The sequence below is a fragment of the Chiloscyllium punctatum genome, chromosome 32, assembly GCF_047496795.1.
Source record: "Chiloscyllium punctatum isolate Juve2018m chromosome 32, sChiPun1.3, whole genome shotgun sequence".
Classification (NCBI taxonomy): Eukaryota; Metazoa; Chordata; class Chondrichthyes; order Orectolobiformes; family Hemiscylliidae; genus Chiloscyllium; species Chiloscyllium punctatum.
In genome coordinates, this window is record NC_092770.1 from 14,609,659 (window position 1) to 14,627,613 (window position 17,955).

The 17,955-nt window shown below is 42.3% G+C and overlaps 1 protein-coding gene across 1 annotated transcript in view; it reads left to right on the forward strand.

Moving 5' to 3' along the window:
• LOC140457908 (receptor-type tyrosine-protein phosphatase R-like) overlaps positions 1–17,955 on the forward strand; it is a 223,248-nt gene that overhangs the window by 178,240 nt on the left and 27,053 nt on the right. Inside the window, exons 12-13 of the mRNA XM_072551685.1 lie at positions 5,491–5,648; positions 7,591–7,704. Coding sequence (XP_072407786.1) covers positions 5,491–5,648; positions 7,591–7,704 — 272 coding nt within the window. The remainder of the gene's footprint in view (positions 1–5,490; positions 5,649–7,590; positions 7,705–17,955) is intronic.

Consider the following 17,955-nt stretch of genomic DNA (forward strand, 5'->3'; position numbering starts at 1 on the left):
AGATTCTGGGGTTGTCAGTCATTTATTGTACATTCTTCAGGTGGAATACCAGATGATCTTTATTGCAGTCAGAAGATGTTCCTTGTGCATCATCTGTTTGGGTCAGGTGTGTGGTTGTTTGTGGCTGCATCAGCCATTCTGCTAGTACACTACCTCTACCATTCCTTGCAAAATTATTTGAAAGCTGGGCGTTTTGTTGCTGCTCACAGAAGGCCACATCTTCCACATGTCCTGGTACATCTGGATGTTCTATTGATTGTGTCAACCATTAAATTTGTACTTTGCAGCATCAAAATGTGAGAATTGCTTCAGATTTGTGCACAACCTTCAGAACCTCTTTAACGCTAGAAATCTTTGCTATGTCTGACAAAACTTCTGGAAAGCTTCCATGTGGTGGTTGTGATCACCATCTCAATAAGTCTGCTTGCTGACTTTTCTGAAATATCACGTTCTGAGACCTTTCCCTACGTCTGGTCAAAGTCAGTATATGGATTCTGTAAGCATCTGCCCAAATAACACAAATTTCACTGAGGCCTTCTTGACATTAAGATCAATAAGTCCCATTTTCCAACCAAGATTTGAACAGCAAAATGAGATTCTCACTACTGAGTGGCAAGAAGCTAATTGATGATGAGTATCACTCAAAGACCATAAGTGGAGTCTTCTTCGGAGCTCCCAATCTAATGAACGATATACTGGCATTGGAGACAATTCAGACTGATCACAGGTATGGAGGGACAGTCGTATGAGGAGAACTTGAGTAGGTTGGGCCTGTACTCATTAGAATTTAAGAAAATGAGAGGCAACCTTATTGAAACACACAAAATTCTTAGGGGACTTGACAGGGTGGAGACAGAGAGGTTGTTTCCCCCCCCATGGAACAGCCTAGAAGCAGAAGAAATAATCTAAGAGTAAGGGGTCGCACATTTATGACAGAGTTGAGAAGGAATTTGGTTGGCAGAGAGAAAACAAAGAGTAAGAATTAATGCATCCTTTTCAAACTGGCAGGCAGTGACTAATGGGGTTCCACAGGGATCAGTGCTAGGACCCCAGATGTGATGTCACTGAATGATGAGGCAGACTAAATGGGCTGAATAGCCTACTTCTGCTTCTATATCCTATAGTTTTATCATCACCCTCATTATCACTTAATGGTACTCACTGATATTTTCCCATTCTATCATGCACTAGATAGAAACCAATACTGACAATTCCCAACATGGTTTCCTGACAATTCTCCACTTGCTCCACCGGACCTCCATCTTGGACACCAGGCACCAACCTCTCAATGCACACTCCATGGGCAGCAACTGTACATACCATTAACCCACTGATCATGGCATCCAAAACTTACCAGCCTCACTGTACCATCATGGCACATCTCCAATCCATTTTCAATACAATTCTGGACTTCAGTGCTGCACATTGGAGCGCCTTGGCTCCTCTCTTTGCAAGGCTGCTGCAAGGACACTTTGCATGCTGCTACTGACAGCCATTTTGTGGTTCAGATCAAAATTCATATCAGAAAACTTCACTTGCTGCTTCAGTGCTCACTCACTTTGATCCTACTTTGATGATTTGCAGTATCACTGCTTTGTTTTGTCTTGGCCTTTTGCACCTTGCCCCCTCAGCCAGGGCTAACAAGCTCACAGTATATCTGTCTTGCCTTGCCTTTAGCACAGACACAAAGCTAGGCAGTTTGTCATGGTTGAAAAATGTGGTGCTGGAAAAACACAACAGGCCAGGCAGCATCCGAGGAGCAGGAGAATTGACGTTTCGGGCATGAGCCCTTCTTCAGGAATGAGGCTGGTGTGCCAAGCGGGCTGAGATAAAAGGTAGGGGGGAGGGAATTTTGGGGAGGGGCGCTGGGAATACAATAGGTGGAAGGAGGTGAGGGTGAGGGTGATAGGCCGGAGAGGGGGTGGGGGCGGAGAGGTCTGGAAGAAGATTGCAGGTCGAGAAGGCGGTGCTGAATCCGAGGGTTGGGACTGAGATAAGGTGGGGGGAGGGGAATGAGGAAGCTGGAGAAAACTACTTCATCCCATGTGGTTGGAGGGTTCCTAGGTGGAAGATGAGGCGCTCTTCCTCCAGGCGTCGTGTGGCCAGGGTCTGGCGATGGAGGAGGCCAAGGACCTGCATACCATTGGCGGAGTGGGAGGGGGAGTTAAAGTGTTCAGCCACGAGGTGGTTGGGTTGGTTGGTGCGGGTGTCCCAGAGGTGTTCCCTGAAACATTCCGCAAGTAGGCGGCCTGTCTCCCCAATGTAGAGGAGACCACATCGGGTGCAGCAGATACAGTAAATGATGTGTGTGGAGGTGCAGGCGAATTTGCGATGGATATGGAATGATCCTTTGGGGCCAGGCGGGAGGTCAGGCGGGAGGTGTGGGCGGAAGTTTTGCATTTCTTGCGGTTGCAGGGGAAGGTGCCAGGAGTGGAGGTTGGGTTGGTGGGGGTGTGTGGACCTGACGAGGGAGTCGCGGAGGGAGTGGTCCCTCCCAAACGCTGATAAGGGTGGAGAGGGAAATATATCCCTGGTGGTGGGGTCTGTCTGGAGGTGGCGGAAATGACGGAGGATGATACGATGTATCCGAAGGTTGGTGGGGTGGAAGGTGAGGACCAGTGGGGTTCTGCCCTGGTGGCGATTGGAGGGGCGGGGTTCAAGGGCAGAGGTGCGGAAACTGGAGGAGATGCGGTGGAGAGCGTCGTCGGCCACGTCGGAGGGGAAATTGCGGTCTTTGAAGAAGAAGGCCGTTTGAATTGTTCGGTAGTGGAATTGGTCCTCCTGGGAGCAGATGCAGCGGAGGCAAAGGAATTGGGAATATGGGATGGTGTTTTTACAGGGGCAGGGTGGGAGGAGGTGTAATCTAGGTACCTGTGGGAGTCGGTCGGTTGGTTTGGACCAATTCCACTACCCAACAATTCAAATGGCCTCCTTCTTCAAAGACCGCAATTTCCCCTCCGACGTGGTTGACGATGCTCTCCACCACATCTCCTCCACCTCCCGCACCTCTGCCCTTGAACCCCGCCCCTCCAATCGCCACCAGGACAGAACCCCACTGGTCCTCACCTTCCACCCCACCAACCTCCGGATACATCATATCATCTTCCGTTATTTCCGCCACCTCCAAACAGACCCCACCACCAGGGATATATTTCCCTCCCCTCCCCTATCAGCATTTCAAAAAGACCACTCCCTCTGCGACTCCCTCGTCAGGTCCACACCCCCCACCAACCCAACCTCCACTCCCGGCACCTTCCCCTGCAACTGCAAGAAGTGCAAAACTTGCGCCCACACCTCCCCCCTTACTTCCCTCCAAGGCCCCAATGGATCCTTCTATATCCATTGCAAATTCACCTGCACCTCCACACACATCATTTACTGTATCCGCTGCACCCGATGTGGTCTCCTCTACATTGGGGAGACAGGCCGCCTACTTGCGGAATGTTTCAGGGAACACCTCTGGGACACCCGCACCAACCAACCCAACAGCCCGTGGCTGAACACTTTAACTTCCCCCTCCCACTACGCCAATGACATGCAGGTCCTTGGCCTCCTCCATCGCCAGACCCTGGCCACATGACGCCTGGAGGAAGAGCGCCTCATCTTCCACCTAGGAACCCTCCAACCACACGGGATGAATGTAGATTTCTCCAGCTTCCTCATTTCCCTTCCCCCCCTTATCTCAGTCCCAACCCCCGGATTCAGCACCGCCTTCTCGACCTGCAATCTTCTTCCCGACATCTCTGCCCCCACCCCCTCTCCGGCCTATCACCATCACCCTCACCTCCTTCCACCTATCGTATTCCCAGCGCCCCTCCCCCAAATTCCCTCCCCCCTGCCTTTTATCGCAGCCCGCTTGGCACACCAGCCTCATTCCTGAAGAAGGGTTTATGCCTGAAACGTCGATTCCCTGCTCCTCGGATGCTGCCTGGCCTGCTGTGTTTTTCCAGCACCGTATTTTTCAACTCTGGTACTCCAGCGTCTGCAGTCCTCACTTTCTCCTAGTTTTCATGGTTGCCATCAGTGATCAGTGAAAAGGTTAGACATGTTGCTGTATGGCACTATGCTTCATCAATGTCACAACTGCAGTCAATTTCTCATTATCTGCAATTTCCAAGGCTTTACTGTGTGCACAACAGCCTTTAAAATGTATTGTCAGTGCCAGGAATCCTGGATGTCCCAAAAATGGTGTTTCTGCCTGCAGCGAGGGGGAGAATTGGACCACCATCAGATAAGCTGGGTGCCAAAAGAGTGTGGTACTCTCCATGAAATTTGACAAAAATGACATGTAGCCAATTCCTGGTAAGATTAAGCCCCATGTTTTTGACTTGCTCGCTGACTATGCAAGCCTTTTCAGCAAGATGTATTGTACTGTTGTTCACCATGTCATGTCAATGGTAATAATATAATAATCAAACACACATCAAGGATTCGGTAAGCCAATGGATTAGTTTATTTAAACCATTAAAGCATATCACAGCTCTGAAGCAAGCAAGCAACTGATTTCTATGTCTTTGCAAATGTAAAACTGTCTGACTGCTAATAGGATTGTGACATTTTCTATGCAGCGCATGAAGTTCTTAAAAATGAACTCTTTTAAAGGCAAGGGACATATGTAATAGCTTGCCTGACAGATTGTCCTTATCAGTATTATGATTTTAGTGAAAGACTCCTGAATTGAATGTTCACTAATTTATATCTATGTGTCCATTGGAGTAATCCATACCCTTGTACAGTTTTGAACATTGATGGAATCCCACTTTAAATTTGTACAGATTAGCCTTCTATAATTTTTTCTCACAGATTATTCCTTTAGGTTTGAGGACGTGCCTTATTGCTTTTCTCCACTGTGTAGGTGAACAATTGACCAAAACTGAACAATGGACTCCATGTCACACAGAGAATGCATTCCAGAAGCAAAGCATAACCTTTGTAAACAACTGGCTCTTTGTTCTGACATCACGGTTTTAAAAATTATTTTTTAAAATATTGAAAGACTTTAAAGGAGTGATTTCAGCATGATTTAATGACTCCTTTCCAAATCTCTCTATATTAATTCCCCATTCACTGAATATGTTAGTTGCGTTACATATTTAATTTCTGCAATGTAACTAATATTTCTGCCATTAAAATTAATATGTGCATTTATATGATGGTTAATTCCTAAAGGCACAATTTAAATAATGGAGGTTCAAAGCCAAAGTATGGCCATGCGGAATGATACTTCTTTTACTATTGAGTAAAGATCATTGGTGAAGAGTGAAAAATGATAATGTAGAACATCCCAAGAAAAGTAGGTGTGATAATCAAGAAGGAGGTGATTCCAAGCTTAAGTTTTAAAAACCTGTAAAAGGTACCAGAAAGGGAAGACTGAGGAAAAAGTAGTGATAGCCATGACTTTCAGGTTTTGGAAAAGAATGAGATAGAATGAAGTTAAGAGGAGTATGACCTAAATTAATATTGTTGTATCATTGTTTTTTTTTCAACCAGCATGAAGGCAAGTCCCAAAACATAAAACACTATTGGTACAAATCCTGGCCTGACCACAAGACACCTGATAGTGCCCAGCCACTATTACAACTCATGCTGAAAGTGGAGGAGACCAGACAGAAATCACCTGGTCGAGGACCAGTTGTTGTACACTGCAGGTAATGTGTTTGTAACAATGCTGTCTATAAAAGATCTTTCATTCTCATTTCTAGGAAAGACGACTGAAAAAGTTTTGTACTGTAATCAAACTTGGCAATGGATGAGACTGTCATGTTTTGGATACACAAAAATGAAAACTTGTTATTATGGAGTGCTTTTCATAACCACCAGAAGCCCTTACAGCCTTACAGAAGTGACCTTACAGCCAATTAAGTACTTTTGAAATGGAGTAACCAGTTTACTCACAGTGCACTCCCATAAATGGCAATGTAATAAAGACCTGATAATCTGTTTTTGTGATAATGATTGAGAATATTAGCCAGGACATTTTAAATGATGCAATTACATCTTCCACATCCACCCAAATAGGATCTCAGTTTAATATTTCATCAGTAAGACAGCATTCTAACAACGCAGTACATGTTCAGTTTTGCAGTGAAGGAGCAGCCTTGAACTTTGTGTTTAAGACCTTGGTGGCAAATTGAAACCAGAACCATGTGATTGAGGGATGAGAGTGCTACTAACTGAACCATGACTGGCACAAATATCAAAAACAAATTAAAGCTTAACCGTCTCAATATTAGAAATCCAACAAGCTATTCAAATAGTAAAATGGTCAAATATTCATCACTGGTATTTTTAATTGAATTAATCACCCACACTCTCATGAATCATGATGAAATGTGCACAATTGTGAACTTGTGAATGAGCTATTGCTGTGGTATGATCTGATATTGTCATATTTTCAGAATTCCCCCTTCCCCTCACAATCTGCTTTTTTTATTGTAATCAGTGAATCATTCCATATTTACTGCCTCATATCCTACAGCATCACTTCATTGTGTCATAGAATCCTGATATTACATGGAAAGACCATTCAGCCCATTGAGTCTGCACCAACCTTCCGAGGAGCATCCACCCAGACCCACCATCTCTATCCAGTAGCACTACATTTACCATAGCTAATCCATGGCTAACCTGCCCATCTTAAGACTGTGGAAGGATGCTGGCACACCCAGCAAACACCCATGCAGACCCAGGGAAAACATGCAAACTCCACACAGACAGTCAGCCAAAGTAGAATTGAACATGGGTCCCTGGTGCTATGAAGCAGTAGTATTAACCAGTGTACCACTGTGCTTTCAAACTCTGAACTTTCACATATTTTGTAACTGACAAGATAGGGCTATGGAGGAATTAATCACTTGTCCATTTAGTTAAACCCCCTTAGAAATAATCTCCTCAAAATAGCTAAACTCATGAAACCTGTTTAAAATAAGCATAGTGTTCAGTTCTCAAAGTTATTCATTTGATCCATTCAGTTCAAATATTCAAAAAGAAGGGAAAGACTTGCATTTATAGAGCACCTTTCATGATCTCAGGACATCCCAAAGCACTTTGCAACCAATGAAATACAGACATTGTTTAAATGTAGAAACAGAAATCAATTCATACAGAGCAAGTTCCTTCAGAGTATAATGTGAAAATTAGCAGATGATCTGGTTTTTTGCAATGTTAGTTGAGGGATAAATATTTTCCAGGACATTAAGGATACCTTTCCTGCCCTTTGTCTGGATAGTGCTGTGAGTCCCTCTGTATGAGAGCTCTGTAATTGGAGAGCAGCTAAGGTCTCTTTGTAAGGCTTCACCCAAAAAAACTGAGATGTCAGCTTTGATATTTTTAATCTAGTTATTGCAGTGGGACTTGAACTCACAATCTTATACCAAGAGGTGAGAATGCTACCAAATTTGTTACAGCTGACAGTGACAACTTAATAATATATTTTAAAGTAATGCCTGACTTTTGAGTAGCAATCATTATCTTATTTGAGCTAAACTATTAAGAAAACTGTGCTACATAAAACCATTTAAAGCATAACATTTCAAATAATAAATAAAACAAGTGGTATTTTATTCAATACAATCATCATTTTTCTTTCAGTGCTGGGATAGGGAGAACAGGCTGTTTTATTGCCATCACTATTGGATGCCATCAGCTGAAAAATGAAGGGGTGGTTGACATATTGAGTATCGTTTGCCAACTGCGAATGGACAGGTGGGTGTTCACATTTCTTCACAGTTACAAAACAAATTGATTGGGAAAGAATTGTAGTTGCAAGATGTCTATGAATGAGAAAGACCATTCGTCCATTCATAATTATCTCAGTGAAACATCAATTGTTATCGAAATGGTTTGTATTTTACCCATTCTATGAAGACTCCACGTTATGTCTTGGTCATTCTTTGTATGAAGAGCAATTTTCCTGATATCTGTCTAAAACTGCCTTTTAGGAGTTTCCAAGCTGTGCCTCAGTCTTCTACATTGCCAGTAACGATTTCGATATCATTAAATACCTTGTATATCCTGGTTGTCCAACTTTTGTTTCATTGGGGAAGAGCAAAGAACAAGGAAATTTACAGCACAGGAACAGCCCTTTGGCCCTCCAAGCCAGCGCCGATCCAGATCCTCTACCTAAACCTGCCACCTATTTTCTAACAATCTGTATCCTTCTGTTCCCTGCCCATTCATGTATCTGTCTAAATACATCTTAAATGACATTATCATCCCCGACTTTACCACCAGCTGGCAATGCGTTTCAGACACCCATCACCCTCTGCGTAAAGAACTTTCCAGGCATAACTTATAATTTTATAACTCTTCTCACACTTGGTAGGGTATGTGATTGGTGAATGAATTTCACAAAGTTAAGGCTTGGTGGAACAGTAAATATAATTTTCAAAACAACCATTTCTAAAACGATTGTACCTTAAATAAATGAGCAATTTATGAAAATGTGGCGAGCAGCAAAAATCTTGCCTTGCTAACTCAGTTATGAAACAGAGCTGAGAAAATAGAGGCAGTCTAGGCACCAAGCCCTGATCACTAGAGAAGGGGATGTGGATAAGCTAAGTTCAGTTTAACTAATAGTGGACCTGTGTTCACCTCTGTGTTCACAGTCTGAGCTTCTGATGGCAGAATTAATTTGAAAGTGGATTCAGAAGCTGGTTGCCTTTTGATTTCTGCAATCTCCTTTATAGATAGGATTTTGAGGAGTAGGAGGTGTGGAGGGATGGTGGCTATATGACTCACTCTCAGTCTCAGTGTATACATAAAATCGAACATACTCAGGCACTCCAACACACACACTCTCCCAGCCTCCCATTTACACCCCCTGTCTCTCACTCCATTCTACACACCCTCCCAAACACACATTCAGGCTGTCTCATTTTACCCTACGTATGCTGTTACGTTCCTTCACACACATGCTCTCACTCACCTTTATTTTGTCACTCACCTACTTTACCTCACTCACTTCTGTACAAATGCAATCTTTCACCCCTAACCTCCACAAAAATATAATCATACTTAGCAACAAGGAGGAGCAGTAGGCTATTCAGTCCTTGGAATATGCTTTGCCATTCATTATGATCATGGTTGATCATCCAACTCAATAGCCTATTCCTGTTTTTCTCTCGTATCCCTTGATTCCATTTGCCCCATGTGCTTTATCCAACTCGTTCTTGAGATCATACAGTGTTTTGGCTTTCATTACTTTCTGTGGTAGCAAATTCCACAGTCTTACCACTTTCTGGGTGGAGCCATTTCTCCTCATTCTCAGTCCTAAATAATTTGCCCCATATCCCTGTACTATGACCACTGGTCTGGACACTCCCATCATCAGAAATAACACCCAGACATTCCTTCACTCCCTCATGCAGTGTCTCAGTCTCTCAGACATGCTCTGTCTCTCTCACATACTCTCTCCTTCCTTCTTACATCCTCCAATAGCTCAGGAGTCCTGCTCCACATTTTCATGCCAATCGTTCAAAGGGCCAAAGCCGAGAGTTTAGTCCTCCCACAACCCACTCGCTAACTTGCAGTGTCTTCCTCCAACCTGCTCACAGTCTACTCCCCTAACCCACTCACAGCGCCATCCCCTGACCTACCCCATTAGAGATCCCATACCTTGTAGTTCCCCGGGACTTGAGAGGGACTGGAGGCTGTCTCAGGATCCTTGGTCAATTTCTGCAGTGCATCTTGTAGACAGTGCACATTGCTGCTAATGAGCATTGATGGTGGAGAGAGTGGATGTTTATCAATGGGAGTGGGGGGGGGCAATAAAGTTGGCTGCTTTGTCTTGCATGGTTTTGAGCTTCTTCAGCATTGTTGGAGCTACACTCATTCAGGCAAGTGGGGATTACTCCATCACACTCCTAACTTACACTTTATAAATGATGGACAAACTTTGGATAGTCAGGGGGTGAGTTACTCACTGCAAGATTCCAAGATTTCCCTGAACATAATTTTTGCACTATCCAGTCCCTTCGTTGTTTCTTGATATCGCATGGAGTGAATCAAATTGGTTGAAGACTGACATCTAAGATGCTTGGAATTTCTCAAGGAGGTCAGGATAGGTCATCAACTTGGCATTTCTGGTTGATGTAGAATTTGTAACAGATTCTTCAGCCTTGTCTTTTCCACTGGTGTACTGAGCTATCAGAATATACAAATTGGCAGAGACATTAAAATATTGCCCTAACAGTACCAGGCTTTTTACACTTAAAACAAAGATGCATTTCACACCTCATAAAACTGTAATGTATTAAACAATTTGCAATAATTTTAATATTCATATTTTCCAAACCACCAATCTGATCTTATAAATGGTGTCATTTCCATTAAATGCAGCACTGTCTATAATCACGTTTGTATTTTTTTTCTTGTAATTTTTTTGCTTTTGGGGATACTTTCAGATGGACTTTGTTTCCCAAGTATTCTCTTCCTTCTCTTCATTACATCCCTTCTTGTTCCTTCATCCCAGCTCTTAAAAAGAAATTGCAATTTAGTTATTAACATGTAGGACAAAAACAACAACATGCCTTCACATGGCACCTGTAATGTATTACCATAAACCAAGGCCAAAACCTGCAGGTTTCAGGATACTTGTACAATAAGATTTGCTGGAACTTAAGAAGTGTTCCATGTCTGATACCTTCAACGTGAAGTTGACTGAATGTCTAAGAAATGTTTCCTTTGCTTTGTTACTGGACAGCTGTGTAGCCAGGATAAGGGGTCTGCCAATCTGCGTAAGCAGCATTGTTACAAAGAATGATTAGTCCCTCGAGAAATGCATGCAGTTAGTGTGTTCTCTTAATAAATCGCAGCTACTAACCTAATAGAATATTTGAACTGGTGGTTGGAAAATATCTAGAGGTAATAGTCACATGGTGTGCCGTAGCATGGAAATAATTCAAGTGGTCTTGGCCAGACATTGGATTATGGAAAAGGTGCTACATACCTTGGAATATAGCAGGTTTTTAAAAACAAAACTGCAAGCTTGTTTATCAGACATTCTGCCAAATTCACACTAAATGAGACAGACAATGTGTCAGGAGTTTTGTCTTCCTTGCCTTTAACTATAATGGTCATAAAGAATTTTTGAGCAGTTGGACCCAGATTCAATTTTCTGTAATTCCTTTGAAAGCATTTATTATCCTGTTTGAGACAGAACTTGCATTTTAGTAACACTGTTTGGAATTAGATCTGATCACTTTTTAAGAAGTTTTATGATAGTTGTCAAAATACACTGTCTTTTTTAACCCACAACCTTAAATATTGCAAATGGGAATAAATAGAATGTGAAGGATTAATGAATGATTAAATTTGGTTTGTTTCTGGCCCATTTAACTTTGATTTCTTGAATGCTTGTTTATTAAACTTCAGTGCAAGTGGTGCACTGTGTATAGTTCTTGTTGCTCCTATTATAAATGGATAAAGAGACACTAAAAGGGGAACAGAAAAAGATTTATGTTGATACCAGTCTATGTTTGAGGCAACATGTTAGCTCACTTTATTATGTGACTATTGAGTGGTTCAAAACAGTGCCAACTGTGTGGGTTTAATTGTCATTCTGGGTGTTGACTGGGGACCTGTTTCCTTGACTTGCCCCTGAGAGTGGGAAGCAATGGCAAACCACCACTGACAAGAAATAGAATTTGATAGACAAACTTAAGTAATCTCTCAACCAAAGGAGCAAGTCTAAGCTCTGCAGTCCTTTAACATCCAGCTGTGAATGGTAGTGGACAGAAGTAAATATCAAATTTTCCAATCCTCAATGATGGGGTAGCCCAACACATCAGAGAAAAAGAAAAGACTGAAGCATTTTCAATCATGTTCAGTCAGCACAAGTACCAAATGAATACCACATTACTGCCTCCTCCTGAGTTTCCCAATATGACAGAAACCAGACTTGAGCCAATTCAATTCATTCTATGTGATATCGAGAACTAGCTTGAAGGCACTGTGAACTGCAAAGGCTTTGGGTCTCAAAAACATTCCAACAATAGTACTGAAGAGTTGTCCTCAAAAATTGATGACATGCACAGCCAAGCAGTTTCAGTACCTCTACAACATTAGCATCTACCCAGCAATGTGGAAAGTTGGCCAGATAGAATTTGTCCGCAAAATGAAGGTCAAATTCAATCCAGGCAATTATGACCACATCAGTCTAATCTCAATCATCAACAAGAGTGATGAAATGCATCGTTGACATTGTGTTGAGACAGCACTTACACAGCGATAACTGCTCTCTGATGCTCACTTTGGGTTCCACATGTCCTAAAGTCGGCTCTCAGCGAGTTGGCAATTTGAGAATAACTACAGCAAGCAAAATTCAGTCTGTAGAACAGCCCAGTCCTGCAGCTTCCAAAGCAACACTGCCCCCTGGTCCAAAACCCAAACAAAACCAGGTCACCTTTTGGTTTCTCTTTCCTTTTTAACATTCTCTGTCATTGGCTGGCCAGCACTGGTCATCCCTTGATTAACTAATTCAACATGCAGCTAGCATGGTGGTCCCTCAGCATAATGGAACCTTGGTGCCAGTTCATCTGTAGCGGTCTTAAAGCACTAATTGCTGTAATCTGCTTTATCTTTTCAGGCCAGTTTCTAGCAGCAAATGTTTGCTCTTTTTTTTATTTTTCAAAAACAGCTGCTCAAAATTCAGAATTGAGTTCTCAACTGTAATTCATAGTTCCAAACCAAACATGATAAAAAAAAAGGAAATAATTTTGGCTGTAGGTTTGCTCGCTGAGCTAAAAGGTTCATTTCCAGACATTTTGTTACCTTATTAGGTAATATCTTCAGTGGACCTCAGGCGAAGCAATGCTGAAAATTCCTGGTTTCTATTTATATGTTTGGGTTTCTTTGGGTTGGTGATGTCATTTCCTGTGATGATGTTATTTCCTGTGGTGAAGTCACTTCCTGTCCCTTTTCTCAGGGGGTGGTAGATGGGGTCTAACTCGATGTGTTTGCTGATAGAGTTCCGATTGGAATGCCATGCTTCTAGGAATTCTCGTACGTGTCTTTGATTGGCTTGTTCTAGGATGGATGTGTTGTCCCAGTTGAAGTGGTGTCCTTCCTCATCTGTATGTGAGGATACTAGTGAAAGAGGGTCATGTCTTTTTGTGGCTAGTTGGTGTTCATGTATCATGTATCTTCTCAAAACTCACTATAAAGGAAATAAAATAATGGAAATAGAAGCAGAAATTGCTGGAAAAGTCAGCAGGTCTGCCCGCATCTGTGAAGAGAAATCAGAGTTAACCTTTTAGGTTTGGTGACTCTTCTTTGAAATTTGTCATCAGAAAATTTATAGAATCCATTGTTAAAGAGACTGTAGAAGAATATTTAGATAATCATAATGCAATCAGGAAGAGTCAGGATGTTTTTGTGAAAGGGATATGTGTTTAACTGATTGATTGGAGCCTTTGAGGAAGTAGGAAGCAAAGTGGATGAAGGGTACCTGTTGGTGCTGCAGTACAGATTATTACACAAATGAGAGTTGATGGAGGAACGGGTAATTTACTGGCATAGTTGAAGTCATTGGCCAGCTAAGAGGATGTAGAATGTAGGGAATAATTAATCTTTCTTTGGTTTGGCAAGCCTTAACTACTTGCAGTCCACAGGGACATGTAATGGGGAATCACTTACTTACAATCTAGATTGTTATGGAGTAGGCCAGACCACTCAAAACATTCTTCAGCAGGCAGCCCAGACCATTTCTTTGCAATTTGTTTTGATAAGTGCACAGTGAAAATTAACCAGAGTAAGTTAGCTAGGTTGACTACCAGGTTTTAAAACAGACAAAACTTTATTCATAAAACCACACAATGAAACACAAAGCACAGAATAAAAACCCCCTACAGAACTCAGTCTATCCAAACTTGACTTAATTATGCTGTTCCACATATGCACAACAGTCCCAATAACAAACCCCCTTAAAAAACAGTAAAAATGGAACAAATGCTAATAGGTTGAAGTTAGAAGGGCAGAAGGAGACAGAGAGTTTTGCAACCTGTTTCTACACAGCTCACTGTTGAACTCCTAAATAGTTCTGGACTGAACTTTTCAGCTAGAGAGCTGACCACTCCCCTTTCATTATACAGGTCACATCTAAAACATGACCACTTTGGCCTGAAGTCTCATCCGTTTATACATAAACAAAAGGCCTCCCAAAATCCTTTAATTTCTGTACCAAACCTGTTTAATCTGAACCGGGAGCTGTTTACGACCCCTCTGGAAAAAAAACCAAGGACACAGCACCCATGAGAAAGGAACAGCTTTTAGAAAAAAAGGACCAAATTTGTGACACCACCACCGCCCCCCCCTTAGAAAAATGAATCATCAATCTCAATGTCAATGGGTTATGATCAGTGTATATGATTGTCCCAGATGCATTGCTGGTAATATAAACACTGAAATGTTGTAATGCCAACACCAAACTTAAAGTCTCTTTCTCCACCCTTGAATATTTCTGTTGGTGAATGTTCAACTTCCTGGAAAAATACCCGATGGGTCTTTATATCCTCTTGTCATCCTCCCGCAGAAGCACCGCACCAACCCCCACGTCACTGACATCGATAGCCACCTTGAAAGGCTTCATGTAATCTGGTGTGGCTATTCTGCTTTTCTCGTTGACAGTGTGAGAAATTTCCCAATTACTTACGTTTTCATATCCCATAGGGCCATTTGTCCATGTCCAATAACATGGCCCAGGAAGATGGCTTGGGTTTTGGCAAATTCTCTTTTAGCTAGGGTTACCACGAAGGCTGCCTTCCAAAGTCAATCAAACAAGTCCAATAAATGCTGTCAATGTTCCTTCAATGAGTTACTAAAAATCACCAGGTCATCAATGTAAACAACACAATTGGGTAACCTGCCAATGACTTTATTAGTCAGTCTTTGAAATGTGGCTGGAACGTTTTTCATACCAAATGGCATGACTTTGAAGTGATAGAGTCCATTTGGCGTTACGAAAGCCAAAATTGCCTTTGCTCTCTCTGAGCAAGTCCAACTTAGAAATGTAAGTTGCTTGTCCCACTTTTTTGACACAGTCCTCCAACCGTGGAATTGGATATGCATCAGTCTTTGTAACGACATTGACTTTGTGGTCCACCTTGGCACAAACAACATAGGCAAGGCTAGGAAGGAGGACCTGTTTGGGGAGTATCAAGCACTAAGAAGGAAATTAAAGAACAGGTCCTCAAAGGTCATAATCACTCGATTACTGTCCAAGCCATGTGCTAATTGGCATTGTGATAAGAAAATTAAGGAAGTAAACACGTGACTAAGAGGTTGGTGTGGGAAAGAGGGATTCCATTTCATGGGACATTGGCATCAGTTTTGGAACCAGGGCGATCTGTACCGATGGGACAGTCTCCACTTGGACTGATCTGGAACCAGTGTTCTGGTTAAAAGGATAAATAGGGTGGTCATTAGGACTTTAAACTTGTGAGTGGGGGTGGGGGGAGGGAAGGATAAAGCAACAGGGAGTATGGAGCCCAGTAGAAAGATAAGTAGCAGGTTAACATGTGTGCAGGATTTAAGTTCGAGGCAGACTAGGAATGAAGCAAAAAGGAAGGATAATTTAGGACATATTACTAGAGGTGATGGAAATCAGGATGATAAGAAAAGTAGCATTAAGGTGCTTCACCTGAATGCTCGTAGTATTCGTAACAAAGTAGATGAATTAACAGCACAAATCATCGTGAATGATTATGATGTGTAAGCATCACAGAGACATGGTTGCAGGGGTTCAGGACCAGCAGTTAAACATCCAAGGATTTATAACTTATCAAAAAGACGGGGAGGTGGGCAGAGGGGGTGGGGTTGCCTTTTTAGTTAAGAATGAAATTAAATCAACGGTACCGAATGACATAGAGTCAAATGATGTGGAGTCTGTATGGGTGGAGTTGAGGAACCACAAAGGCAAAAAAACCATAATGGGAGTTATATACAGACCTCCTAACAGTGGTCAGGATCAGGGGCACAAGATGTACAAGGAAATAGATAGGGCATGTCAGAAAGGCAAGGTCATGGTGATCATGGGGGACTTCAATATGCAAATGGACTGAGTGAATAATGTTGCCAGTGGATCCAAAGGAAGGGAATTTGTGAAATGCCTACAGGATGGCTTTTTGGAACAGCTTGTGATGGAGCCCACAAGGGAGCAGGCTATTCTGGACTTAGTGCTATGTAATGAGGCGGGCTTTATAAAAGATCTCTAAGTAAGGGAACACTTAGGAGGCAGTGATCATAATATGGTAGAGTTCAGTCTGCAGTTTGAAAGAGAGAAGGCAAAATCAGATGTAATGATGTTACAGTTAAATAAAGGTCATTACTAGGGCATGAGAAAGGAACTGATGAAAATCGACTGGAAGCAGAGCCCAGTGGGGAAGACAGTAGAGCAACAATGGCAGGAGTTTCTGTGTGTAATTGAAGACACAGTACAGAAATTCATCCCAAAGAAAAGAAAGATTATCCAGTGATGGGTTAGACAGCCATGGCTGACAAAGGAAGTCAGGAAATTTATCATAGAAAAAGAGAGAGCCTATAAAGTGGCCAGGAGCACTGGGAAATCAGAAAATTGGGAAGACTACAAACATAAACAGAGGATAACAAAGAGAGAAATAAGGATGGAGACAATCAAATATGAAGGTAGGCAAGCCAGTAATAGTAGAAATGATAAGTAAAAGTTTCTTTTAATACATAAGAAACAAACGAGAGGCAAAAGTAGAAATTGGGCCGATCCAAATTGATGCAGGAAGGCTCGTGATGGGAGATAAGGAAATAGCCTAAGAACTTAATAAATACTTTGTGTTAGTCTTCACAGTGGAAGACATGAGTAATATCCCAACAATTAAGGAGAGTCAAGGGGCAGAGTTGAGTATGGTAGCTAGAAAAGCTAAAGAGAAAGTGCTAGAAAAGCTAAAAGGTCTAAAAATTGATAAATCTCCTGGCCCCGATGGGCTACATCCTAGAGTTCTGAGGGAGGTGGCTGAGGAAATAGCAGAGGCGTTGGTTGTAATCTTTCAAAAATCACTGCAGTCAGGGAAAGTCTCAGATGATTGGAAAATCATTGTTGTAATCTTCTTGTTCAAGAAAGGATCAAGACAAAAGATGGAAAATTATAGGCCGATTAGCCTAACCTCGGTTATAGGTAAAATTCTAGAATCTGTCGTTAAGGATGAGATTTTTAAATTCTTGTAAGAGCAGGGTCAGATTAGAACAAGTCAGCATGGATTTAGTAAGGGGAGGTCGTGCCTGACAAACCTGTTTGAATTCTTTGAAGAGGTAACAAGTAGGTTAGGCCAAGGAAACCCAGTGGATATTATCTACCTCGACTTCCAAAGGCCTTTGATAAGGTGCCTCACGGGAGGCTGCTGAATAAGGTGAGGGCCCATGGTGTTCGAGGTGAGCTACTGGCATGGATTGTGGATTGGCTGTCTGACAGAAGGCAGACAGTTGGGATAACTGTCAGCTAGTTACAAGTGGTGTCCCACAGGGTTCAGTGTTGGGGCTGCAACTGTTCACTTTATATATTAATGATCTGGATAAAGGGACTGGGGACATTCCGGCGAAGTTTGCCGATGATACAAAGTTAGGCGGACAGGCAGGTAGTTCTGAGGAGGTGGGGAGGCTGCAGAAAGATTTAGACAGTTTAAGAGAGTGGTCCAAGAAATGGCTGATGAAATTCAATGTGAGCAAATGCGAGGTCTTGGCACTTTGGAAAAAAGAATACAGGCATCGACTATTTTCTAAATGGTGAGAAAATTCATAAAGCCAAAGTACAAAGGGATCTGGGAGTGCTACTCCAGGATTCTCTAAAGGTTGACTTGCAGGTTGAGTCCGTGGTGAAGAAAGCAAATGTAATGTTGTCATTATTCTCAAAAGGGTTGGAATGTAAAAGCAATGATGTTCTACTGAGATTTTATAAAGCTCTGGTTAGGCACCATTTAGAATACTGTGTCC